General features: G+C 53.1%; 9 protein-coding genes across 9 annotated transcripts; 4 read left to right on the top strand and 5 right to left on the bottom strand.

Moving 5' to 3' along the window:
* BO82DRAFT_366617 (uncharacterized protein) lies at nucleotides 1-1,617 on the top strand (the record flags this gene model as incomplete). The annotated part of the gene is made up of 2 exons (XM_025637049.1): nucleotides 1-1,500; nucleotides 1,608-1,617. Coding segments are annotated over 2 exons (1,510 nt in total), but the record flags the coding sequence as incomplete, so codon positions are not given.
* A 2,550-nt stretch (nucleotides 1,618-4,167) lies between these two features.
* On the bottom strand, nucleotides 4,168-6,205 carry BO82DRAFT_314644 (PWI domain-containing protein). The gene is made up of 4 exons (XM_025632517.1): nucleotides 5,994-6,205; nucleotides 5,802-5,892; nucleotides 5,551-5,715; nucleotides 4,168-5,495 (listed from the first exon to the last, which is right to left on the bottom strand). Exons 1-4 carry the CDS (start codon nucleotides 6,095-6,097, stop codon nucleotides 4,347-4,349), a joined length of 1,509 nt encoding a protein of 502 aa, XP_025489981.1. The 5' UTR covers nucleotides 6,098-6,205; the 3' UTR covers nucleotides 4,168-4,346.
* Nucleotides 6,206-6,365: 160 nt separating this feature from the next.
* BO82DRAFT_384969 (aldo/keto reductase family protein) lies at nucleotides 6,366-7,902 on the bottom strand. Its single transcript, XM_025638137.1, has 3 exons — nucleotides 7,626-7,902; nucleotides 7,140-7,545; nucleotides 6,366-7,068 (listed from the first exon to the last, which is right to left on the bottom strand). The coding sequence occupies exons 1-3, from the start codon at nucleotides 7,750-7,752 to the stop codon at nucleotides 6,612-6,614; spliced, it is 990 nt and encodes a 329-aa protein (XP_025489980.1). The 5' UTR covers nucleotides 7,753-7,902; the 3' UTR covers nucleotides 6,366-6,611.
* A 1,438-nt stretch (nucleotides 7,903-9,340) lies between these two features.
* Nucleotides 9,341-10,454, bottom strand: BO82DRAFT_393697 (Fe-S cluster assembly protein Dre2). Its single transcript, XM_025638688.1, has 2 exons — nucleotides 9,730-10,454; nucleotides 9,341-9,656 (listed from the first exon to the last, which is right to left on the bottom strand). The coding sequence occupies exons 1-2, from the start codon at nucleotides 10,427-10,429 to the stop codon at nucleotides 9,349-9,351; spliced, it is 1,008 nt and encodes a 335-aa protein (XP_025489979.1). The 5' UTR covers nucleotides 10,430-10,454; the 3' UTR covers nucleotides 9,341-9,348.
* A 1,345-nt stretch (nucleotides 10,455-11,799) lies between these two features.
* Nucleotides 11,800-15,578, top strand: ams1 (alpha-mannosidase). Its single transcript, XM_025638136.1, has 4 exons — nucleotides 11,800-12,093; nucleotides 12,169-12,677; nucleotides 12,755-14,747; nucleotides 14,803-15,578. The coding sequence occupies exons 1-4, from the start codon at nucleotides 11,948-11,950 to the stop codon at nucleotides 15,422-15,424; spliced, it is 3,270 nt and encodes a 1,089-aa protein (XP_025489978.1). The 5' UTR covers nucleotides 11,800-11,947; the 3' UTR covers nucleotides 15,425-15,578.
* BO82DRAFT_433973 (chromatin modification-related protein EAF6/MEAF6) lies at nucleotides 15,509-17,293 on the bottom strand. Its single transcript, XM_025640915.1, has 3 exons — nucleotides 16,527-17,293; nucleotides 16,169-16,456; nucleotides 15,509-16,073 (listed from the first exon to the last, which is right to left on the bottom strand). Exons 1-3 carry the CDS (start codon nucleotides 17,091-17,093, stop codon nucleotides 15,780-15,782), a joined length of 1,149 nt encoding a protein of 382 aa, XP_025489977.1. The 5' UTR covers nucleotides 17,094-17,293; the 3' UTR covers nucleotides 15,509-15,779.
* A 434-nt stretch (nucleotides 17,294-17,727) lies between these two features.
* Nucleotides 17,728-19,039, top strand: BO82DRAFT_314632 (low-affinity Cu transporter). The gene is made up of 3 exons (XM_025632516.1): nucleotides 17,728-18,049; nucleotides 18,286-18,376; nucleotides 18,429-19,039. The coding sequence occupies exons 1-3, from the start codon at nucleotides 17,851-17,853 to the stop codon at nucleotides 18,544-18,546; spliced, it is 408 nt and encodes a 135-aa protein (XP_025489976.1). The 5' UTR covers nucleotides 17,728-17,850; the 3' UTR covers nucleotides 18,547-19,039.
* Nucleotides 18,211-20,363, bottom strand: BO82DRAFT_356202 (putative F-box and JmjC domain protein). Its single transcript, XM_025635663.1, has 2 exons — nucleotides 20,010-20,363; nucleotides 18,211-19,898 (listed from the first exon to the last, which is right to left on the bottom strand). Exons 1-2 carry the CDS (start codon nucleotides 20,345-20,347, stop codon nucleotides 18,707-18,709), a joined length of 1,530 nt encoding a protein of 509 aa, XP_025489975.1. The 5' UTR covers nucleotides 20,348-20,363; the 3' UTR covers nucleotides 18,211-18,706.
* Nucleotides 20,364-22,050: 1,687 nt separating this feature from the next.
* Nucleotides 22,051-22,974, top strand: tif1 (putative eukaryotic translation initiation factor 4). Its single transcript, XM_025629947.1, has 2 exons — nucleotides 22,051-22,807; nucleotides 22,861-22,974. Exons 1-2 carry the CDS (start codon nucleotides 22,243-22,245, stop codon nucleotides 22,869-22,871), a joined length of 576 nt encoding a protein of 191 aa, XP_025489974.1. The 5' UTR covers nucleotides 22,051-22,242; the 3' UTR covers nucleotides 22,872-22,974.
* The last annotated feature ends 582 nt before the right edge of the window (nucleotides 22,975-23,556 follow it).

Genomic DNA, 23,556 nt, shown 5'->3' with positions numbered 1-23,556 from the left:
CTCTGGCTCTGTCTCTGGCCACGGCTCCGGCTCCGGCTCCGGCTCTGGCATCAGTGGCGGCTCTTCTCCTTCCGGCACTGGCCCCAGCGGTGTCAGCCCTACCGACATCACCGGCTCTGGCTCTCCTAAGGGTCCCACCCCCTCTAGCACCCCTGTCACTCCTGGTGGCTCCTCTCCTACCGGTGGTGTGATTGGCGGCGGCTCTGGCCACGGTTCCGGCTCTGGCTCTGGCTCTATCGGCGGATCTGGCTCTGGCTCTAGCTCTGGTCACGGTTCCGGCTCTGGCTCTGGCTCTGTCGGCGGATCTGGCTCCGGCTCTGGTGCTGGTGCTGCCACCACCCCTTGCGAGACTCTTACCGGTGAGACTGTTGTCCCTGTTGCTACCCAAACCCAGGGTGGTTCTTCTCCCAGCGCTCCTGCCGGTAACAACGGCGGCTCTCCTAGCGGTGCTTCTACTACCCCTTGCGAGACTCTCACCGGCGAGACTGTTGTTCCCGTTGCTACCAACACTGCTGGCGGTTCTTCTCCTAGCGCCCCTGCTGGCAACAACGGCGGCTCCCCTAGCGGTGCTTCTCCTACCGGTGGTGTCCCTAGCGGCAGCTCCAGCGGCTCTTCCGGCTCTTCCAGCGGCTCTTCCAGCGGCTCCTCTGGCAGCTCCAGCGGCTCCGGCTCCAGCTCCAGCGGCTCTTCCAGCGGATCCTCTGGCAGCTCCAACGGCTCCGGCTCCAGCGGCTCTGGCAGCTCCAGCGGCTCTTCCAGCGGATCCTCTGGCAGCTCTAACGGCTCCGGCTCCGGCTCCAGCGGTAGCTCCAGCGGATCCTCTGGCTCTTCGCCCAATGGCTCCGGCTCCAACGGTGCCTCTCCCAGCGGTGCCAGTGCCGATTCTGCCACTACTCCTTGTGACACCATTGTCAGCGAGACTGTTATCCCTGTTGCTACCAACACTGAGGGTGGCTCTGTTCCCACTGCTCCTGCTCAGACTGGTGCTGTGCCCACTGGCACCGCTCCCGCTGGCGGTGCTGCTCCCTCTGGTGGTGCTCCTGGTGGTGCTGCTCCTTCCGGTGCCGCTCCCTCGGGTGGTGCTGCCGGCGGTGCTGGTGGTGATGTCTCCGCCACTCCTTGCGAAACCTCCGTTAGCGAGACTGTCGTCCCCGTTGGTACCCAGACTGTGGGTGGCTCTGGTGCCGCTCCTTCTGGTGGCGCCGCTGGTGGTGAGGCTCCCTCTGGTGTTGCCAGCGTTCCTGCTGTCCCTACTTCCAGCACCGTCCCCGAGGGCGCCAGCGCTGACTCCACCACCACTCCTTGCGACACTCTCGTTACTGAGACTGTCATCCCTGTTGCTACTCAGACTGAGGGCTCTCCTGCCCCCAGCGGCACCGCCGCTGAGGGAGGCTCCGCCCCTCAGATCACCACCGCCCCTGTCGCAGGCTCCGGCTCCGGCTCGGGCTCTGATGTGGTCACTGTCACTGTCACCACCACTGTGAGCGTCGCTGCTTGCGAGTAAGCAAGCCACCAACATACCCGACATGAGACGATAGCAACGGCATGCATGGCGAAGAAAGCTCCTGTATATACCTAATTCATTTCTAATTCTAATTCTTCTGAAGGTTGTCTTAACTGTCTGCTTCCTATCTTTGTACAAAGCTGCAAGAGGTCAGAGGAACGATGTATTTGCTTTATTGTTGATATGTTCATTGCTGCAAATCCCCTTCAATGGAGTACATTCGTTTCCCGCGAGACTACCAAAAACATGTACTATCTGCCAACTGTATATTATAGCTAAGGTTCTGAATAATCGAGGAAGATTCGGTTTCACTTGTTCCGTTATAGTGATAGTAGCAGTAGTATTCAGGTATGATGCCTGAATACTGCCGGGTAATGCTGATTTCTTAGTAATCCCAACATATCAGCACGCTTACTGCTAATTGTCCAACAAATGCTTGCGTCCTTCGCTTCGAGGCTGTCCCATTCAGCCCCAGTGTTGACGTCGCCTGATCGACAGCAATCCCGCCCCGATCAGCATCCATCTTGGTTGCTACTTGCATTTCCCGCCTGGGGTTCCCAAGCCACCAAGCACCAAGGCCCCTCGAGTGCCAAATCCGCCTGCCTTGCAATTCGACTACGCGAATGCAAAGCGGGCCGATCCCAATTCCCCTTCGTGGCTCTCTCTGTCTTTCTCGCCCTCATCACATCACACCACAGCCCCTCGTCTCCCGTGCTCAGGTTATCTCCATGTTGCTTCCAGGAATAGAATCAAAGCAGACTCCTAGGAGGAACTGGATGAAGCCGGAAGCAGCGGAAGCAGCGGAAGCTTGGTTGGATATTACGGTGTGTACTCCGTACTCAGTAGCTGCTGGGGTTATTCGTACCATCACTATACTTTGCAGTACATATGCATCCTTATTGCCTTATGCAGTAATCACCACGAAAGAGTCTAGATCTTCACGTTTTCTCTTTTTCTTTTTCCTCTTCTTTCTTTTCTATTTATTTATTTTTATTGGGGAGAGAAAAGAAAATCGAAAACAAAAAAAAAGCGAAGAAGAAAATCAAACCACGAGAAGAAACGAGCCTACAGGTTACTGGGTTGGAGAACCCCTGTTGCTTAACGGAGTCGTCGTTCGACCTAACTTAACTACCAGGTAGCAAAACCGACTACTACACGGTTACTGCAGGTGCGGTTCCCATTCTGGACTACGAGGACAGAGTACTATGAGTAAGACATGCATGCATGGATGGGCTCGCACCAGACCAGGGGGATGGACGGGATGCATGCCCTAAGGAATATGGCACTACACTACACTACACTACACTACACTACACTACACTACACTACACTACACTACGCATGCAGCTTCAAATTGGACGGGGCCGGGGCTGGATGGAAATTGTTAATAACCCAATGTCACTAAGGTTATTAATTTTGATTGTGGACTTCGATACTGTATGTACTCGAGCAGTAGTCAGAAGCCAAGGGACTGTACCCATGCCCCATGCCCCTCTCGATCCGGAGAAACAGACCTGCATATTGCAGAATGATCCAAGCTGTCAAGGACCGCTATACCCACACACGTCTTCATACTCACAAACAAGTAAGAAGAGTCAATGGATCGGTGCAGTGGATAGGCAGGTAGGTGGGTGACTGTTTGTTGACCCTCGGAATTCCCCTTCCCACCTGCCCACGTAGTTGGTAGACCCCCCGGCCGCTGGCTGCCTAGTTACAGTGACTGCACCCACCCCACTCTTCCTTGCCGTACTAGACACTATACACTATACCGACGCAAAGTAAATGGAATAGTCTATCGACTATTGCCTATAGTCCACCGGTAGCCCTTCTAGACTACGTTTCTACATGCACCCCCCCCCCCCCGAATTCTGCGGATCCGACAGGAACGCGACACATCACTAATCACTACCAAGTCTGTGCTCATTATTGAGCATAACGGCGCGCCTAGCCTAGCCTGGCCGGAAAGAAAAGGGGGGCGCTCTCCGCAGTCGGCGGTCCGTATTCGCACCGACTCCTTTTTCTGGTTAATTCGGTCTAAGCTGGCAATAAATTGAATGCACGGGTAGATATCACTGCTCTCCTCCCAAAAAGTATATGGTAGTATGGATTGAGTCGCTCCTGACCTCGTGGCGGCCGTAGATCTCAAAAACGGGCATACTTAAAGGCTCCAAACTCTAAGATATTAAACTATTTCGCCGGTGGGGTGGGGCTTTAAACACTATTGAGCTGGGAAACGTGGTTCTGGAATTGCATTAAAGGTCCGGTGGCTGGAATAAGGCGTTATAGATTTATTGGTTTTTTTTTTTGTTTTTGCTTTGGCACTATAACTGACTATTTGGCCGGCTGAAAAAAAAGAAGCATCTACTCGGGGCTATTGCCAGATGAAACGGATAGGCAAGAGAAAAAAGAAAAAGAGAAAACGTTAGGAAAATGGTCAGCGTGATGTTCTCTTTTTTAACATTCTCTCGCATTAAGACTACCGAAATTTCGTAATGTCCATTCATTTGCATGTGCTGTGTGCCGTGCTGCTAGGCCATGCCTCCGCGGGATGCTTCTCTGTGGTCTCTCTCTCTTTCTTCGGAGGGTTTCGAATGGCTAAGACTACCTACCTTGTCGCTCGAGGCGGTACGGCGCTTGGCGACGAGCTGTTCGCGAAGGATCCTCTCGCGTAATTCCGAGTTGGATATGCGGGCGTGGGTAGATCTGGAGGGAGCAGGCTAGACAAAAACAATCATCATGTTAGCTTCGTTTCACGAGGGATGTTGAGAATATTGAACGGACATCATGAAAAGGCCATATCGATAGCTTTTTGGTGGTGGTAGATTTTTCTCCTCGAAAAAATTTATTCACCCACCTCGTCGGCTGCCTTCATCTCCGGATCGCTGCTGCCGCTCGGTCGCTCTGCTGGCGGTTCAGGTCGTCTTGTCGCTTCATTATCATCAGCCATCCTCTGTCGTTTGTCACCAGGAGCGGACACGGAAGACGTATTGCGCCGTTTCCGGCCTGCGGGGGCATATCTCTCGATGGAACGACGCTTCTTGCGGTCCCTTGCGTGGCCTCCTCGACTATGGCTCCGGCTGCGACTGCGCGAGCCCTGGCTGGCGCTGCGGGACCGGCCTCGACTGCGGCTGCGATCACGGTTGTACCCCCGCGAGGAGGGTCGGCGTCTGCGGTGGTCATCGCGACTTCTACTGCGGCTCAAGCGGCGGTCATCACGGGGTTTGCGGGCCTTGGCAATATCAGCGGTAAGTTCTCTCTTATCAACTCGTGAAGAATAAGGCGAAGATCTCCTCCGTCGTCGGGCGCCACTGGCATCCGACCTGGGCGACCTGGAACGCGAGCGGGACCCCGACGAGTCCCGTCGTCTGCCTTTGTCTCTCACGCCGGGCGAGCGCGAGCGCGATGCACTGCGGGAAGAGACGGATCTCCGTCTTCTGCGGTCTCTTCTGGGAGTACGTGAGCGGGAGGATGAATGGCTGCGGGAATGGGATCGAGCGCGATCACCGTAATCAGGGCTGCGTCTTCGGGGCCGTCTGCTGCGGTCTCCGCGATCTGGCGAGACGGATTTGCTGATGGACCGAAGTCGCCGGTTCCGGTCCCTACTCGAGTACCGCTGCTGCTGCTGCTGCTGCTGCTGCTGCTGGCGGCGCGGCGGTGGTGGTGACCGCGACGAGATGGATCGAGAACGTGAGCGGCTGGGGGAGTAGGAAGGCCGACGGCCTCTGCGAGGTCCAGAAGGAACGTACGAGTCAAACTCCCGCCGTCCAGGTGGCTCGCGGAAACGCTCCCTGCTGCGACGCCGGGGAGGAGACCGCGGCCGTCTGTCGAAGTCGCGACCGCCACGGCCACCGCCTCTTCTTGCGCCCCCTGGCCCTCCTCCTCGCCCACGCTCAGAGCGCTCTCTGCGTCTGATGTCCTCCAATTCTCTCTCCCTTGTGCGTTCTTGCTCCTTCTGTTTGCGGGCTTCTTCGGCGGCCTTCTCGGCTTCGATCTAAAGGGAAAAGAGGTAAGTTGGATGTCACACCAGGCACTTTTCGTGTTCGCACCTTCTCTTGTATAAGTTCCAGCTTCTTGGCCTCCAGTAGCTCCTTTGGAACACCCTGGGGATTTTCCTGAGCGCTCAGACATAGCGACCAAAGCTCCTTGCAAAATTTGGCGGTATCCTTGTCCAAGAAGCCCGTAAGCTGAATCTGAAGGGACTTCACATCGGGCTAGAGATTTAAAACAGAGCTCGTATCAGCGACATAACTTTCGAGTAAAAGGCGCACTGGTCTCGCCGCAGAAAGAGGGGACATACAAATCGGGAACCTTCCAACAAGTTGAAACAGAGTTCGATAACAACATCATCTTCGTTGCCCAAGATTTCGGAAATCTTGCCGGCAATCCACCTGCAAGTAGAACGGAGATAGTCAGGAACCAGTCCTGCTTCTTCCGTTGTGGCACTTCTTGTCCGATCAAGATCATCTGGGGAGGCAGGTCGGTCACGTACTTCTTCATGACTTCGATGTTCACTTTCTTCATGTCCACCTTCCGGCTGAATTCCGGCGGGAATTTGGTCTGCCGCAGCAGCTTGGCGTCCACGCTGGTCGCCATCTTCGCGAACGATGAGATCCGAGGAAGCAATGAGGGGCGGGAATCAGGAGATCTGGAGAGGCTGAGACATTTGGAGTGGAGGTGCGTGCGAAACGGTCGTGAGTGACGATCGAGACTGCGTGGATGGTCGGTGTGGCCGACTGTATTCCCGGAGCCTTGTCGGACCGGCTTTACTTTCCCTAAGGTATAGCTTCAATCTTGCCTTTTTGGGAATATCTCACGAAGTTGTGATTCATCATATATTCAACAAAAAAAAAAAAAACCCCCTGTCTTAGAGTCTGCTATTACAATTTTCCTTTCATTCACAATCCTACTTCGCTATTCGGTATACTTGATCTCCAGGCTGGGCGCTGATTCCCAGAGACGCAAAGTATTCATTGATGCTACATCCATACCTCGACTAAATCACTAATCGGCCTTGCGCTCAATTCCACTTCCTGAATCTCTTGACTGTACATAATCACTCCGTCATCCCATCATACAAATAACTGCAATCACCCTTGCACCAGAAACTCTAGGTGTTCATAGGAACATAGGGAGGGTAGCGATCGCCCGCCGGCGTAAACTTGGCGAGGGTAGCATCTAGCTCCGCCATCTCCTCATCGGTGATGTCCACGAGCTTGCTGTTCTCCTCCACGCGCTCCGCCGTCGTCGCCCCGGGGATGGGGATGATCGTGGGCATGCCGGGCCGGCGCGACAGCGCGCGCGTCCAGTTGATGGCGAGCTGCGCCGGCGTGCAGCCCTTCTTCCGCGCCATCTCCTCCACCTGGTGCACCAGCTGCAGGTTGATCTCGAAGTTGCCCGGCTGGAAGCGCGGGTAGTGGCGCAGCATCGAGTCCTCGGGCAGGTCGTCGAACTTCTGGAACTGGCCCGTCAACATGCCCCGGCCAATGGGCGAGTAGGCGACGATCGGGATGCCATATTGCGCGCAGGCCGCGGCCACGCCGTTCTCCAGGGGTTCCGTCGAGAATCTAATGTCACATGCGGTTAGGGGAAACAGAGTTTACTAGGTAGAGACATGGTGTAATGGGGGAACACCTACAGCGAAAGCTCAACCTCCACTGCCTCCACCTTCCCGTGCTTGACGGCCTCGTGAATCGTCTCGGCGCGGACCTCGGACAGCGAGATTCCGCCGAGTTTGCCGGTCGCGATGTATTCCTTGCTCATGACGCCGAAAGTTGTCTCGATGGGCACGGCCTGGTCCCGGCGAGCAAACTCGAACAGGTCGATCGTCTTGCGGCCCTTGAGCTGGGCCGTGCAGTCGTCGAGGGTGCGGCGAGTACCCTCCGGGCTGCCGTCGGCTTTGAACGTCTTCATGTTCATCCCACCCTTGATGCTGAGGACGACCTTGTCGGCATCTTCGGGGTACTTCTCGAAGTACTGCTCCAGGAGGACCAGGCTGTTGTACTCGAGCGGTCCGTAGAACTCGCCACCGTTCCAGAAGTTGCCTGCGTCATGAGGTAAGTACGTGGCTATGAAGGAAGGCCGAGCCGGCCAGTCGGTGACAATAAAATATGGTGTCACCTACATCCATTCTTCAGAGCGGTGCGCATAGTCTCAAAGGCCTGCTCCTGAGAGCATGGCTTGTCGCGCCAAGTCAAGCCCATGAGGCCGAAGCCGATGGGGCCTACTTCCTTGCCGTTGAGTTGGGGCATGTTGAAGATGCGTAAGGTTAGTATGAGAGGTGATTTCAAGTATATTTGAGGAGATTGGAAGCTTAGAATGTTGATTGGGACCAACGTTGACGAGGAAATGAAGGATTTATATACAGAATCGAGACCTCCGTAGGTAGCTCCGTAGCTCCGTAGTATCCGAAAGAATTACGAAGATAAGCTTTCTGGATCGTAGTCCGGCATCTTATCGGCCTTGTCTATCTCCACGCCTTAAATCCGCCCCCGGTTCGGTCACCGACCGCCAGACTCTCGCTCATTGTGACAACTTCGCTGGATGGGCGTAGCGAGATTCGGCAGCAGTGAATTAGTTATCTCGTATAGTGGTTCACTAATCATGAATTCATGTATCTTGAGAGTTTTTAAACGGACATATGGCCACGGACATGATGATCTGTGTTGATAATAGAGTAAGCCATGGTGACTCCTAGTATACCAGAGTACCCTGTGGATGTATCGTCGACCTTGGAGGAGCGGTCGTCTATCTAAGCCGTCACTCAAGCTCAGGCGACCGGGATAACCCTGACGACGGTCGAGGGAAGCTGGGCGACCTGCCCTTGTTGACCGTTATGTATCAAATAGTATATCGTATCATCCCGGAGAAGACCAGCAATATCACATTTAAACGATACCTTACTCAATGAACTGCCTGGTACTTATATCCTGGATATGATGTGAACTCTACATGCCGTCGCTGGGCAGCTCAACAGAGCTTCCTCAATTTGAGGTCGGGTGGACGAGGGGAAGGACATTTTTGTCTGTAAATGCGATGTGCTCCAATGGCAGCGCATAGATGATATCTACGTCCAGACCCAGGTCTCCACGGAACGTTATAAGATTTTGAATGATACACGGGTCAAACTGGCTATTGAAGAGGAGGCCTATTCACAAAGTGCATGGTTTCGACTCTGAGTGACATTATCATGACGCGGGTTCCTGGCTCTGGGCGTGGTTAGTGATACGGTATGGATGGAGAAAGGCCCCAGTGAAGTACAGGTTGAGGTGGTTGCCTGGCGTGACGCGTGCTTTCAATGAATGGAGTAAGGAAACAGATTGGACGATGATGCCGACGAAAAAAAGGCACTTGCAGGATTCCTGAGCTCAAGGACCCCTTCTTCGAGAGTTTGGATTGCTGGCTTCACAACGTGTGGGAGACTGCATAACCGTAATAATGCGGTGGAAGTCAATGAGGTGGGAAGAGCTGGTCATGGGCTGGCATAGCTCACAACGCCCAAAGAATTTGAGTAAACAGACCCTTTTACTACATGACAATAGATCAAGTGCTTCCATTGAGATGAATAACAGGAAGCCCGGTATACTAACAATACCCTGGAAGATTGGTGATCCTGTTCACAGATTGAAGGACCGTAGCTGATAAGGAGAGAAATGTGATAAGGATATGATTAGTAGTTCCTGACATCATGCCATCCAAAATTCCGTCAAAAGATTCTATCTATTTTGTTTGTCCGGTCCCCGAATCGAAAGAAAGACAAATTGAAACCCCGATACCCCGTTACCTGCCCGAAACCAACTCCGCTAAGAAGAGCACAAAACAAGGCATAAAGGAAGAAAAAAGCAACGCTACAACTGCACAACATTGTTCATAATCTGGACCTCCTGGCCGGGCTTGAAGGCCGGAAGACCAATGAAGGGACACCCATCACACCGGAAGGCGTCGCCCAGGGCGCAATTCCCGCAGGAACCGGGCTTGCCCTGTACGGTGAAGTCCAACTCGTTCAGATCATCGGTCTGGAGCTTCATCACGTTCAGGGCCTTGTCGGCTTTCTCCCGCTGCGCTTGTTCTTCCGCCTCGATTCGGGCGGCGAGGCCGCATGTGCAGTCCTTGCAGGCACGTCTTCTCCGGCCCTTCTTGGGTTGGCACTCGGGGGCTGTAGGAATGAGAATTTTGGTTAGCAGGATGCTTTTGGCAATACGGACGGTGAAGGTGGGGGATGCACTCACGAGGAATAGGTCTCTTCAGATCATCTTCCGACAACAGTTCATCCTCGTCGATCAATTCGTCGTCATCGTCGTAGTCGGCGTCATCGTTGATGATGCCCATCGCTAGTGGCGGGGCAGACTGGACAGGAGCGGCGCCGGTGGGGGGAGAGGGCAGGGGAGCAGTCTGGGTATTCGTAGCGGCAGCAATGGGCGTTTTCTTGGCAGCGTCCTTCTTTCCGCTCCGACGGAGGGGGATGGCAAACACCTTGCCTTGGTCGGCCTTTTCGAAGCCCTTGTCCGTCTTAAACAGCCCCGCCAAGACCGCCTCCCGCTCCTCAGCCTCCCCGAAGACATTATCCTGAGTCTGGAACTTTGCTCCCGCCTTCATAGAGGGGACCAGCGCGCCGTAGACATTCCGGTTGAGAAGCTGCAGAGCCTCGGAGCGTCGTGTGCCATCGGTGTCGGTGAGGACGAGGACGAGGTCGTATGTGTTGGCGGGGAGGGAGGCAAAACCACCGGCTATGCGGTCGAGCATCTGGAGGTCGGTGGTGGAACGATCATAGGTGGTGAAGAGGTCGCGCAACTTCTCTTCGTGGGTGGCGATGGAAGGCGGCGCGAGGAGGAGGATACGCTGTGAGGAGGGGTTGATGGACTTGACCGAAGGTGGGGGAGTCAGGTCGAAGTCGGGAGTGGTGTCGATGGTCACGAACGAGGGAGCCATAGCGACTGATCTTCCTGTATTGCTCGTGTTCTGAATATAAAGGAGTGACTGCGGTGAAATATGATTTGCGTCTGTGTCTCCAAGAAGATTGTGGTTGTGATGGCAGATTAAATGGGCGTTCGTCTCTGCGTAACCGTAATCGGCGCTGGAGTTCGTTTTTTGGCTGACTCAAAAACCGTCATCTGACAGTGACGTGATTGGTCGGTGAAGCATGTGGCAGAGATTGTCGTCGCGGGTTATCTGATTACTCAGCCGGGATGACAAATCGATACTTTCTTCCGAGGAGATTACTTAGAAGACCGGGTATGCCGTCAATGATAAGTTACTAGCTTGTAGAACAAGTGTCAAGTGGAGAGACTTGATCTGTTAGTGTGTACCATTGACTGTTGAGAGAATCGCAGACTAGTATGGTAGTGCTGTTGCACTCCTGCTATGTACTTGCCATGCCTCCGCCTCTCTCTCTGCCCCGCACTCCTGAGGACATCTTATCTTCTTATCCATCGTTCTTCCAACCTGAGACTGAGATTGTTCTTATGCATCTCTACTGTTGACAGTGACCCCTTAAGAACAGCTCACCTCTCCTACCTGGAATGACCACTGTCTTGAAGGCATTCAAGTCGGGTTACCCATCACTAATTTGTGATTGTCTATAGTTGCGCAGTCCTCGTGTTTCCCCGCTTGTTCTAATGATGTCACTGATAACCAACCGAGCGACTCTTAAGTGTCTCACATGGGGGCTGCTACTGATGTGACGGAAGATGTCGAGAGTCTTATGTCAAAAGTATCTGAAATTATTGAACAAGAACAGATTAGATCATATCTGAGGATCTGCTATGTTGTTTTAGAGTAAAGCCATGTACAGTACAGTGCATTCATCCGAGGAAGCATTCCAGAGGGAGGCGCTCTCCGCAATGCAGACCCCGAAAGCGGCTACCAAAACCGATGCAGTGTAGCTGCCTTGGCTTGTGGACAAAAACTGACCAAAGCTCTCTGCCAATGTGTCTGAATCAGTAGCCTACCACTCACGGTAGTTTCGAGCCTGCATTGGTGGTGCCACAGGAACTGATTGATTGCATTGTATGCTGAGTCCATGGGGTTAGAATGCGTCTCTCAGCCTGGTGGGAGAGGATGGTCAATTGATCCAAGTAGCCTTGAAAGCAAGACATAGCAAACGAGTCAGGTAGTCAATGGATGGACATATGTGAATTTACGCCCATGCAGTCAATTGAGTTGTGATACCCCAGATTGTCAGGCTCAGCTGACCCGGGTATGTCACCGGCAGGGTGCCTGGCCGTTCCTGGCAACTCTCCACCTCCATCTCCGCTTCCTGCTGCTCTTCTCCTCTCCTCTTTGAACAAACCTTCCATCTCTTTTCTTTCTTCATCTTCTTCATCTCCAACTCTTGCAATCAATTACCCCCATCTCTTCCCTCGTCCCTTCTTTTCTTTTGGGACGGTTTCTCCATCATTGAGCTCTTTCACCCTCCCACTCACACTCCCCCAATCTAGACCCGCGGCGATGGGTGGAGACATGCCCCGACAAGCTCCCAGCGCCCTTCCCCGGACCCCCCAAGGCCCCGTCGGCCAGCGCATTCAATCCATCTATACTGACCGTCTCAAGCAATTCACTGCCACTGGTCAATACCAGGGTCAGAACCTTCTCTCGTGAGTTCTTTTCAAAAGATTCTATGATCATATCTATATTATCGCAGTAGTTCTTTTGTTGACACCACAATTCAGCAAATTCTACGAGGCTGTCAACTCTGACGAGGACCATGTCAAGCTTTCCGTATACTCCGTCCCCGACCTGCAGCGTCCACCCTTCAAGGAAGCCACATCTCATGAATTCAAACCCACCCACATTGGGGCCTCATTTGGTCCAAGCTGGTCCACCCATTGGTTTCACATCCGCTTGACTGTTCCCAATGTCATGCGCGATAAGGAACGCTTGGAGTTCCATTGGGATGCCAATAACGAAGGCTTGATTTGGTCGGAAGATGGCCGGCCCTTGCAAGGTCTCACCGGTGGAAATGAGCGCATCGAGTGGATCATCCCCGACGCCTGGCGCGACGGAAAGGAACATGTCTTTTATATTGAAATGGCCTGCAATGGCATGTTTGGTAACGCTCCTGGTGGGGATTCCATTCAGCCTCCCTCGCCCGACAAATATTTCACCTTGAGTAAAGCTCAGATCACTGCGGTGAACCTTGAAGCACGGGCGCTGTTTTATGATTTCTGGATCATCGGAGGTATGCTGCCAGCCCTCAAGTCTCTCGTCCAATACTGCCTTTTGTCTTGCCTCACACTAATTTGGGATTGTGCTCAGATGCTGCGAGAGAGTTCCCGGGAGATTCTTGGGAAAAGCACGAGGCCAACATGGTGACTAACGCCATAATTGATGCTTTCATTGCGGGCAATGGGAGCCAAGAGTCTATCAAAGAGGGCCGCAAGATTGCGAGGAAGTATATCGGCGATAAAGTCGACTCTTCGCAGGTATATGACGTCGACACGGATCCCATCGTCTATGCAATTGGTCATTGTCATATCGACACTTGCTGGCTCTGGCCTTGGGCGGAAACAAAGCGTAAGGTGGCCCGCTCTTGGTCGAACCAGTGTGATCTGATGGATCGCTATCCGGAGCATCGCTTTGCCTGTTCCCAAGCACAGCAGTTTAAATGGCTGAAAGAATACTACCCCTCGGTGTTCGATCGCGTCAAACAATGGGTCAAGAAGGGACATTTTCAGCCCATCGGTGGCAGTTGGGTCGAGCACGACACTAATATGCCGAGCGGCGAGTCGTTGGTGCGACAGTTTCTCTACGGACAGCGCTTCTTCCAGAGTCACTTCGGAGAACGTTGTACAACCTTCTGGCTGCCAGATACATTCGGCTACTCTACACAGATTCCTCAGATTTGTCGTCTGGCTGGGATGAGCCGGTTCTTCACCCAGAAGCTTAGCTGGAATAATATTAACAACTTTCCCCACACTACCTTCCAATGGGTAGCGCTGGATGGGAGTCAGGTCATGTGTCACATGCCTCCATCCGAGACTTACACTGCGAGCGCCCACTTTGGCGATGTTAAACGCAGTGTGACTCAGCATAAATCGCTGGACAAGGACAATACATCGCTCCTGGTCTTCGGTAAGGGTGATGGTGGAGGTGGCCCAACCTTTGAACATCTGGAGAAGCTGCGTCGTTGCCGCGGAATGAGTGACAAAGTGGGCTTGCTTCCTTGCGTGAAGATGGGGGAATCTGTCGATGACTTCTTTGCACGACTTGAAAAGAAGGCGGAAGCTGGTACCAAATTCGCAACTTGGTATGGCGAATTGTACTTTGAGCTACATCGAGGCACGTACACTACGCAAGCCAACAACAAGCGAAACAATCGCAAATCTGAATTTCTGCTCCGGGAGATCGAGTACCTTGCCACTCTGGCATCGCTTCATGGTGACAAAGGCTATCAGTACCCTAAGAAGGATATTGATGACATGTGGGAGGGTGTTCTTCTCTGTCAGTTCCATGATTGTCTTCCTGGAAGCTCCATCGAGATGTGCTATGATGACTCGAACAAGCTCTATAAGCAAATCTTTGAAACAGGTCAGAGGGTCAGAAAGGAAGCGCTCGGGGCTCTGGGAATCGGCAACAAGAAGACTAGCAAGGAGTTCATCGCACTCAACACACTACCTTGGCCACGTTCCGAAGTTGTCAAGGTTCCCTCCGAACTTGTAGCTTCGGGCGGTCCCAAGTATACATTGGTCAATGGAGAGACTGGCCTCATTCGATGCCAAACCCGTGCTCCTTCCAAGGCGGATCCTGCTGTTACAGTCTCCGAAATCGAGCCTAGCGTCTTCCGTCTACAGAATGAAAATCTCAGAGTCGATATCCAAAACGGTGTGATTACATCTCTGTACGACCGTGAAGCGGATCGTGAAATCACCCCCAAGGACGGGAAGGCTGGGCAACTGGTCATTTTCGACGACAAGCCTCTTTACTGGCAGGCTTGGGATGTGGAGGTCTTCCATCTCGATTCTAGAAAGGAACTGCACTATGGAAAGACGACCATTTCCGAGAAGGATCCTTACCGTGTCAGTGTCGTTAGCGAAACTCAGATCAGCGAGAATAGCTGGATCAAGACCACTATCAGCCTCACTGCTGCGAACGGAACCCAGCCTTCCTACGTCGAGTTCGAGAGTGAGGTCGAATGGTGTGAGACCATGAGATTCCTCAAGGTCGAGTTCCCTGTGGACATCACTAACACGGAGGCGTCGTATGAAACACAATATGGAATCATTCGGCGTCCGACGCATTACAACACCAAGTAAGTTGACCATATCTGCAGCAGAATCGAAATCTATCACTAACCTCCCATTCAGCTGGGATATGGCCAAGTTTGAAGTATGCTGCCACAAATGGGCTGACCTGTCCGAGTACGGCTATGGAGTGTCAATCCTTAACGACTCCAAATATGGCTTCGCCACTGCCGGCAACCTGATGCGTCTCTCGCTGCTGCGCGCCCCTAAGGCGCCAGATGCCCACGCAGATATGGGCCGGCATCACATCCGCTATGCTATTCTCCCACACGCAGGACCACTGGATGCGCGCACAATCCGAGCCGGGTACAGCTTCAACCATCCTCTTGTCCTCGAAGCAGCAAGCGGCCAGGAAGTCAGCGACGCGTTCAAATCGGTTGCGCTCTTTGGAAACCCGTCTTTGGTCATTGATGTGATCAAGCGTGGCGAGGACGACGAGGACGTGTCCCGAGACAATTTGCCTCGGCGCTCCGGTAAGAGTGTCATCCTCCGTATCTATGAGTCGCTCGGAGGCAAGAGCCGCGGCACCATCCACACCAAGCTCCCCATCAGCAAGGTCTGGAAGTGCAATGTGCTTGAGGATGACGAGACTCCTCTTGCGCTTGTACAGCGTGCCGAGGGCACCACGGATATTGATATCGAGCTGAGGGCCTTCGAGGTGGCTACATACCGTCTGCAGCTGTAGCTTTTGTGCGTTGTATTTTGCTTACTGGTATCGGCCATTGTATTAGACCGCCACACAATGGAAAACATATTGTTCATTGATCACAGATGTTGTTCTTGATATATAGTCAAAACATGGATCAACACCAACAATGCAAAGGGTAGTTATGGTACAGTACAGTACAAGAGGATATCACGAAAGTAAGATACAGACAGCCCCACGCCGCAAAAATGGCCATAGTCATCCTTGGCCATACCAAGACAAAGAAGAACCAGGAAAATCGAGCTAGCTTGTATTCTTCTCCGCGCCAAAGCTCCGTATCAAGAGAATCAAACTCCTAGTAACAACAAACCCAGACCGTCCACAAACCACGAAACTAGTCCCGACCATAAGTGATCTTCAAGCGCTTCGTCGGCGGCCGATCCCCATCCGTCGCATCCTCATCGTTATTGTTGTTGTTGTCTTTGCTATTGTTATTATTCGCCGCAGACTTATCCTTATTCCCGCCAGATTTCTTTTTGTTTTTGGACGATTGGCCCTTGACGCTATTCGCCGCGGAGGAGGCGTCTCCGTTGTTCCCGGGTTTGCCGGTCGAGGAGCCGTTGTAGGTGGAATTAGGCGTGGGCGCGTGCGAAGGGGTTGTCTGGGCGGATGATGGGGCAGGGGAGTCCTAAACATTATATATCAAGGTTAGACACTTGGTGCCTCAACAACACACGCTCATATTTCCCGACAGGGGGTTTTGGGGGGAGGGGCAAAACGAACCCGCATATAACTCGCCGAGCTCCTCGAGAACACGCGGTCGGCCTCGGTGACGGGCGCCTTCCGTCGCGCACCACCGCCGCCGCCTCCACTGCCTCCTCCACCGGCACCACCACCTCCCCCACCACTTCCGCCTCCGACCCCGGAAGACAGCGAGAGTCCTCCCGCGCCTAGACCGCCGCCGGTCGAGGAGCCCTTGATGTAGTTGTCGAAGCCCTTGATGATGTTGCCGGCGGTGGTTTCTTCGAGGTAGGATTGTTCGAAGCGGTAGATTTGGTCTTCGAGTTGGGCCTGGTTTCGTTTGTTAGTCTTACTGAGGCGGTTTGAGTGTTTTTGGGGAGGGGACGATGGGCGGACGGACCATGCTCTTATCCATTAGGCGTTTCTTTTGTAGGGTGTCGCGCAGTTCGCGGCGGAGTTTCTCGTAGTATGGTAGGCCGCGGTTAGCGGTTGAGGTTGCTGTTGTTGTTGTTGTTGTTGCTGTTGTTGTTGATGATGTGGTTGCTGGTGCGGTTGCTTGTGTTTGTGCTGGGGCTGAGGTCGGGTCAGTGGTGGATGGTGCGGTGGCTCCGTTTGTTGTTGTGGTTGTGGTTGTGGGTGCTGGGGGGTGGGATGCGGTGGCTCCGGGGGTGCCGGGGGTGCCTGGGGTTGGTACGGCGGGCGCGGGAGCGGTGGTTGTGGCTGTTGGTGCTGGTGTTGTTGATGCTGGGGTGAGGTTTGTGGAGTCATTGGTGTTGTTGGTGGTGATGGTGGTAGCACTGGGATTGGGGTTGGAGCTGGAGTTGGAGTCTGCGCTCAATTGCTGCGTGATGTCTCGGAGGTGCGAGGGTGTAGCTGTTGCGGCTCCTGTTGCTGCGGTTGGAGTTTGGGAGGGCGTGGGAACTGAGCCTCCTGCTGTTGCAGTGGGAACGGGGGCGGGTGAGGCCATGTTTGCTTCCAGGAAGGAGGTTGTGACGCGCAATTCGGTGCTGGGAGGTGTGGTTTGGATGCGACCTCTGAGGTGGTGAGTCGCGGGCGCGTGGGCTCTGTTCGGGTTGAGTCGCGCTTTTGTTTGTAGAGAAAAGTGAGTGAGCGCGACACTAATGTAGAGGATGGCGATGCTGGTCAGTAATCAGTTGAGTGTTGATTCAATGGCGCGCGGAGTCGAGTAAGTTGCGAAAGGGTATCGGAATGGATGGATGGAGATGATTGTTGCGGCGGGTTGAAGATCAATTGCTCGGCAGACCTTATCAATAAGCACTGTTTGGCTGGTTTGCATCTGGGGCGGAGAAGCGGAGGGTTTGTTGGTTTGTTGGTGAGTTACTCCGATAGGCACTTACGCCATCCCTCACTTCCATTCCTCCCTCTTCTCACTTCCTGGCTCCCTGCTCTCAACTACCAATTTACTTGGGGTTCTCTGGACAGTGTTGATATTTTACAGAGCTGCTACTGTATCGCTGCTCTGGTGAGAAACTTTTTTCTTTCATTTCACGGCACCAAAGATGGATCATTCGATGCACCATATGGGGATGGATATGGACCATGGCCATGACCACGGTGATATGGACATGGGACAGTGTAGTATGAATGTAAGTTGAAGAATCACATTTGTTCTTCTCTCGTCTTCCACCGTTTCTTAAATGACCCGGCGATATAATTGCTTTTTCTCCGCCCTGCCCTAAGACAACCCTGCTAACGCTCCCTAGATGCTCTTCACCTGGTCTACAAAGAATCTCTGCATCGTCTTTCCGCAATGGCGGGTCACCGGCACCTTGTCTCTACTAATCTCACTTCTACTCATCGTGCTTTTGACCGCCGGCTATGAGGGCGTCCGTCAGCTTACAAGGCGTTTCGAGGTGGCACATGCGAAGAGGCTCAGCGCATACACGACCGCCGCAGTCGGAGGTAAGTTTGATCTTTCGTTGCTTGTGCTATGCGGGCGGCGGCGGGGAACGGCATCGGGAATATCTTGTCGTCTCTTTGATAGTCATGGGTTGTATGCATGCCTCTGCTGAGATGATGCGCCTGACAAATCGCTTGTTGAGTTCAAGGCAGCGAAATCCACGACGATTCTCCGCCAGCCAATGACCCTCCCAGCCCGACACTGCCTGTCCCAAACGGTGGCTCACAGCTCGTTGTAGGTAGGGATAGCCGAAAGTCCGTCGAGCAGCGAGGAAAGATTACCATGGCGTCATTGTATGCTGTGCAGGTCTTCTATAGCTTTTTCATTATGTATGTTCCCTGACTACCCTCTTATCGACATGGACTGATCTGAGCTGCGTAGGTTGCTTTTCATGACCTATAATGGCTTTGTTATGCTAGCTGTCGCCGTCGGTGCCTTTGTAGGGTATCTGGCGTTCGGAGACGACACCTCCGCTAGCAAGACGGTTGCGTGTCACTAGGTGGCCACGCAAGCTGGGTAGCTTGGTTTCCGGGAAGCTCTCTCGAGATATATTGAGGGATGAGTGTCGCCAGGCTGCATGATTCAGGCAATGGTGGCTCAGCATAGTCGTTTTCAGACTGCTGCAATTGTCGTTGGTTGCTGTTTCGGGTAAAATGGACTCAAGGGACCTCAATGTCACTGTCATCACCACCAAAGCCAAAGCTGAACCCACCACCTTCGTTGGCATCAGCCCCTTCCTGGTCTGCGTTTCCATGAACAATCTCATCCCATTTTCTTTTTTTGCCTTCTGTCTTCTTCCTCAGCTCCTCCTGCGCTTGCTTCAGCAGGTCTGGATGCTGTTCTTGCATTTTAGCCAAGAAACTGTCGTAGGGATTCTGCACGTCTTTTCTAAATCCAGAAACCTGATCTGCCTTGTTAGAAAGAAAATCGAGGGCAGCGCTCAGGTGCGCGCGGGGAATAAAGTTTTGCGTGATGGCAATAGATGGCTCAATATTCACAACCAAATGCCACCATCCGGACGGCACATGAAGGATCTCTCCCTCTTTGCAGATACCCTCAACGCAGCCTGGTGTGCGCCGGGCCTCTGCGTGGAATCCAAACAGCCACTCGGCGATACTGAGGGGAGAGGTCACTTCACTCTGATCATCCGACACGAAGACTCCCGGCGGAGGCGGGAGCTTGGACGACGAAGGGAACATGATCCAGTACTTGGAGCCGCGAATGACCGCGTTCCACGCGCTGGTGGCATTTGGGTCTTTGTGAAAAGTACTTCCAGACCGTTCGGGCCCGACAATCAACCACTGTCGGTCGGGCCGATCATTGCCCAGCACGGAGAAGAAGTCCTCGCCAAAGCAGGCAAGCGGCCAATAGGCGGCCTCGGGTTCCTGATCGAGCTGTCCGACCTTAAGCCCCATCTTGGAGACAAAGGCCCGGTCGAAGAGATACAGCGGGCTCTCGTCGGAGTTGTTCTTCATGTACTCGACGTAGCTATAGAATGGCCAATCGACGGCCTCTGCGCGAAAGACGGTCTCGCCATAGTCGTAGAGCAATGAATCCATGGTCCATGTCTTGTATACGGGCCATTGCTTGACCGGCTCGGTAAGAACGAACGGCGTATCGGACCATTTCTCATTGAATTCTTCGAAAGTGAGATCGGGAAAACGGGCGATCTGGTTGCGGGCGGGGATGCCCGTGACGTAGGGACCGAGACTAATATGCGCGCAGTGGAAGGGCCGGTGCAGGACATCGGAATAGAGGTTTGAACAATCCAAAACGCACACTTCCGTGGGTGGGATGTTGAGGTAACTGGAGCGCCATGTTCCTTTCCAGGTAAATTTGGCGGGGGGTGATCTGGCGCTACCAGTCAGCGCTGAGATTGAGGAACACTGGATGGGGTCATGTCCTGCGAGGCAAATCGCCGTTGGCGATGGCAACCATGGCAGGGTGGTATCTAGAACTTACGCGACAAACAGAGCCTTCCACAGCTCTTCAGCCCGGGTGAAAGCATAGAATGCTTTACAGGTACGTCCAATGTGCACCAGACTGGGTCCATCAAGATGCTCCAGCAGCATGAGTATCAGCTCATCTGGCAGAATGTTGAAGACCCCAATGGCATCCCGAAGGTTCTCCGTCGCAAGCAGGGCATTGCCGCTGGGCTTGACTCCCAATGGATGGCCGGGAATTGCATCATGGGCAGCCTCATCCTCCGGTTCGGGGTGGGAAAGGGCAGTCGGATAGGCACGAGTAACCGTCGCCGGGTCCAGGTCGCGGACACCGTCAATTGAATTGATGTCCGGCATTTTCATACTTGCGGCGTTGGGAGGGAAGAATGATATCTAGAGTAGAACTAAAAAGTGACACAGCTGGAAATCTGGAGACCTTCCCGATTAGGCGGAGGGGTGGCCGAGAGGCGGTACGGCGCTAGTAAATTTTAGTAACGCCCACATTGAGGAGGGGAAGGAATAATCAGGCAAGATCATGCCCAACCATGCACCGTACCGAGGAATACCCGTTCGCCAGCAGGACAAAGGCGATAGAAATTAGGACATAAGCAATTCCATTACAGTACCAATACCGTGACCTAGGCCCTCAACTCCTAGAATGACCCTCAGGTGTACTCTGGAGAGTCTTGTGGTTGGACGTACTAAGTTGTGAGGGTTAACTAAAACGCGTTACGGCAGAATACAGGGGCAAGAGAAAAACATGGGTTATCTGCCATAAGGAGTAGGCGGTCAAACTCGGCTGCACTAAAGCAACGCTAAAAGTCAGAAAAAATCAAACAGCGTCAGAACAAACAGAGAGCCAGAGCAGGGAAGACCGAAGAAAAAAAAAAAGAGGAGTGAAAAAAAAGTTCGCTCGTTCCGCCGCCGGTTTTCCCTGCCCGCCCCATTTTCCCACACCAGGCGTTGGCCTTCCCTTCCACCTTGATCTTTCTTCTCTTCCTTCTTCTCCTCAACCCCTACGACTCTAGTAGTCTTGTGATATTTTTTCCAACTTCAAAAGTTGTGATCTCGGTAGGTCTCCATCTCACTGCTACCTTGCTACCTTTTCCCATCCTTTGCGCCTGCCCCTCATCGTCTACCGCTGCATTCCTCGCTAACAGGCATTTTTTTTCAGTTTTATTTCCCAAACCCCACCGTCTTTTTCGATCACAGCACCTCGCTTGTGATCACTTTCTTACAACCACACCGCAATCATGGCTTCTAACGACAAGGGTTTGGAGGAGATCCCCGAGGGTACGTTCTTTTTCGACTATTTTCAACTGCGAATATTCTTTTTGTTATCTTCAAGAGAGATGTATGCTTCGGAAGGGGGCTTGTTTCGGTCATTCCGCTAGAGGGTTCGGCTAGAACGGTGGAAATTTTCTTGCATCTACGGACACGGCCATGCGAAACACTGTAACAGATGAACTGACGAGAGACTTCAACGACAACAGGACAGATCGAGTCCAACTACGATGAGATCACCGACTCCTTCGACTCCATGGACCTCAAGCCCGAGCTCCTTCGCGGTATGTGATACAAATTCTGATCCGCTCCGGTGGGGTCAGTGCGGGCACCAAACTGACGACAATCAGGTATCTACGCTTACGGTTTCGAGCGTCCCTCTGCTATCCAGCAGCGTGCCATCATCCCCATCATCAAGGGTACGTTTCAAACGACTTTCCACATATCGTATATTCCAAGACTAACCATCTTTTCAGGTAACGATGTCATCGCCCAGGCCCAGTCCGGTACTGGAAAGACTGCCACTTTCTCCATCTCCGCTCTCCAGAAGATCGACCACAACCTCAAGGCCTGCCAGGCCCTGATTGTCGCTCCCACCCGTGAGTTGGCTCAGCAGATCCAGAAGGTCGTCATCGCCATCGGTGACTTCATGAACATTGAGTGCCACGCCTGTATTGGTGGTACCAACGTCCGTGACGACATCAACGCTCTCCGCAACGGCCCCCAGGTCGTTGTCGGTACCCCCGGTCGTATCCACGATATGATCCAGCGCCACGTCCTCAAGACCGACCAGATGAAGCTGTTCATCCTCGACGAGGCCGATGAGATGCTTTCTGTAAGTTCATCACTGGACCGCGGTGGTTGACCGGCGATGCTAACGGCATGATTAGCGTGGTTTCACCGAGCAGATCTACGACATCTTCCAGCTCCTTCCCCAGTCCACCCAGGTCACCCTGCTCTCTGCCACCATGCCCCAGGATGTCCTTGAGGTCACCACCAAGTTCATGCGTGACCCCGTCCGTATCCTGGTCAAGAAGCAGGAACTTACCCTCGAAGGTATCAAGCAGTTCTACATTGCCGTCGAGAAGGAGGAGTGGAAGCTCGACACCCTCTCCGACTTGTACGAGACTGTCACCATCACCCAGGCCGTCATCTTCTGCAACACCCGCCGCAAGGTCGACTGGCTCACCGACAAGCTCACTGCCCGTGACTTCACTGTCTCCGCTATGCACGGTGACATGGAGCAGGGCCAGCGTGATGTTATCATGAAGGAGTTCCGTTCCGGATCTTCCCGTGTCCTGATCGCCACCGACCTTTTGGCCCGTGGTATCGATGTCCAGCAGGTTTCCCTGGTCATCAACTACGATCTCCCCGCCAACCGTGAGAACTACATCCACCGTATCGGTCGTGGTGGTCGTTTCGGTCGTAAGGGTGTTGCCATCAACTTCGTCACCGCTGACGACGTCCGTATGATGCGCGAGATCGAGCAGTTCTACAGCACCCAGATCGAGGAGATGCCCATGAACGTTGCTGGTAAGTTTGACTTGGTTAAGATAGTGATGATGATGATGCTAACAAGCTGGCAGACCTCATCTAAAAACCTTAATTCCCGAATCACCTCATTCCCCTCGATGCGGATTACGAATGCAGTTGCCAATAACGCTCCAAGGGTGAGCTGCGGTGGGAAAGACGTTCTGTCATCGTCATGCTTATCTTGGTAAAGGAGAATCCTTCAAAAAGTGGCTTTCTGTGTCTCCAGCATTTTCTCTTTTTAGCAGTGGGCGGCAGGGGCCTGCAGTGGCCATGCCATCATGTCCTGCGTGTTCTTGTCGAATACTTACTGTTTATGGTTTTCCTTTTTCTTTTTGTTATGGAGATGCGACAACGTTCGTGCGGTTTTATTGCTGTAATTCATGGTTCCTCGCTTCCGGAAACGCCTTTTCTCACGCTTTTTCCCATTTGAATTTTGTGCCTTGCTCGCTCTGGCTGGTCGAGGATGTTACGTTCATACTTGGTCGGAAGGTCGGGCACTTAAAATGTGATTATTCTCGTTCCACGGCTTTTTTTTTCTCTTTTGCCGCAAGGATGCGGGGAGACGGAGATGGAGATGATGATGTGTATGAACCCCTGGCTCCGACTGGGCTTGTATCCCTGTGTTCATTACGATAGACGAGAAAGGTACCGCTTGTTTTCCTATGGTGCCAGTGCAGTGTTGCGAGTTTGGTATCATACTTTCTGGCTTTTGTGTATTTAGCTGTCGAGAAGTATCTATATCTCCGTCA

Source organism: Aspergillus uvarum (assembly GCF_003184745.1).
Source record: "Aspergillus uvarum CBS 121591 unplaced genomic scaffold BO82scaffold_43, whole genome shotgun sequence".
In the NCBI taxonomy this organism is placed as follows: Eukaryota; Fungi; Ascomycota; class Eurotiomycetes; order Eurotiales; family Aspergillaceae; genus Aspergillus; species Aspergillus uvarum.
This window is presented reverse-complemented; position numbering and strand designations above follow the sequence as displayed.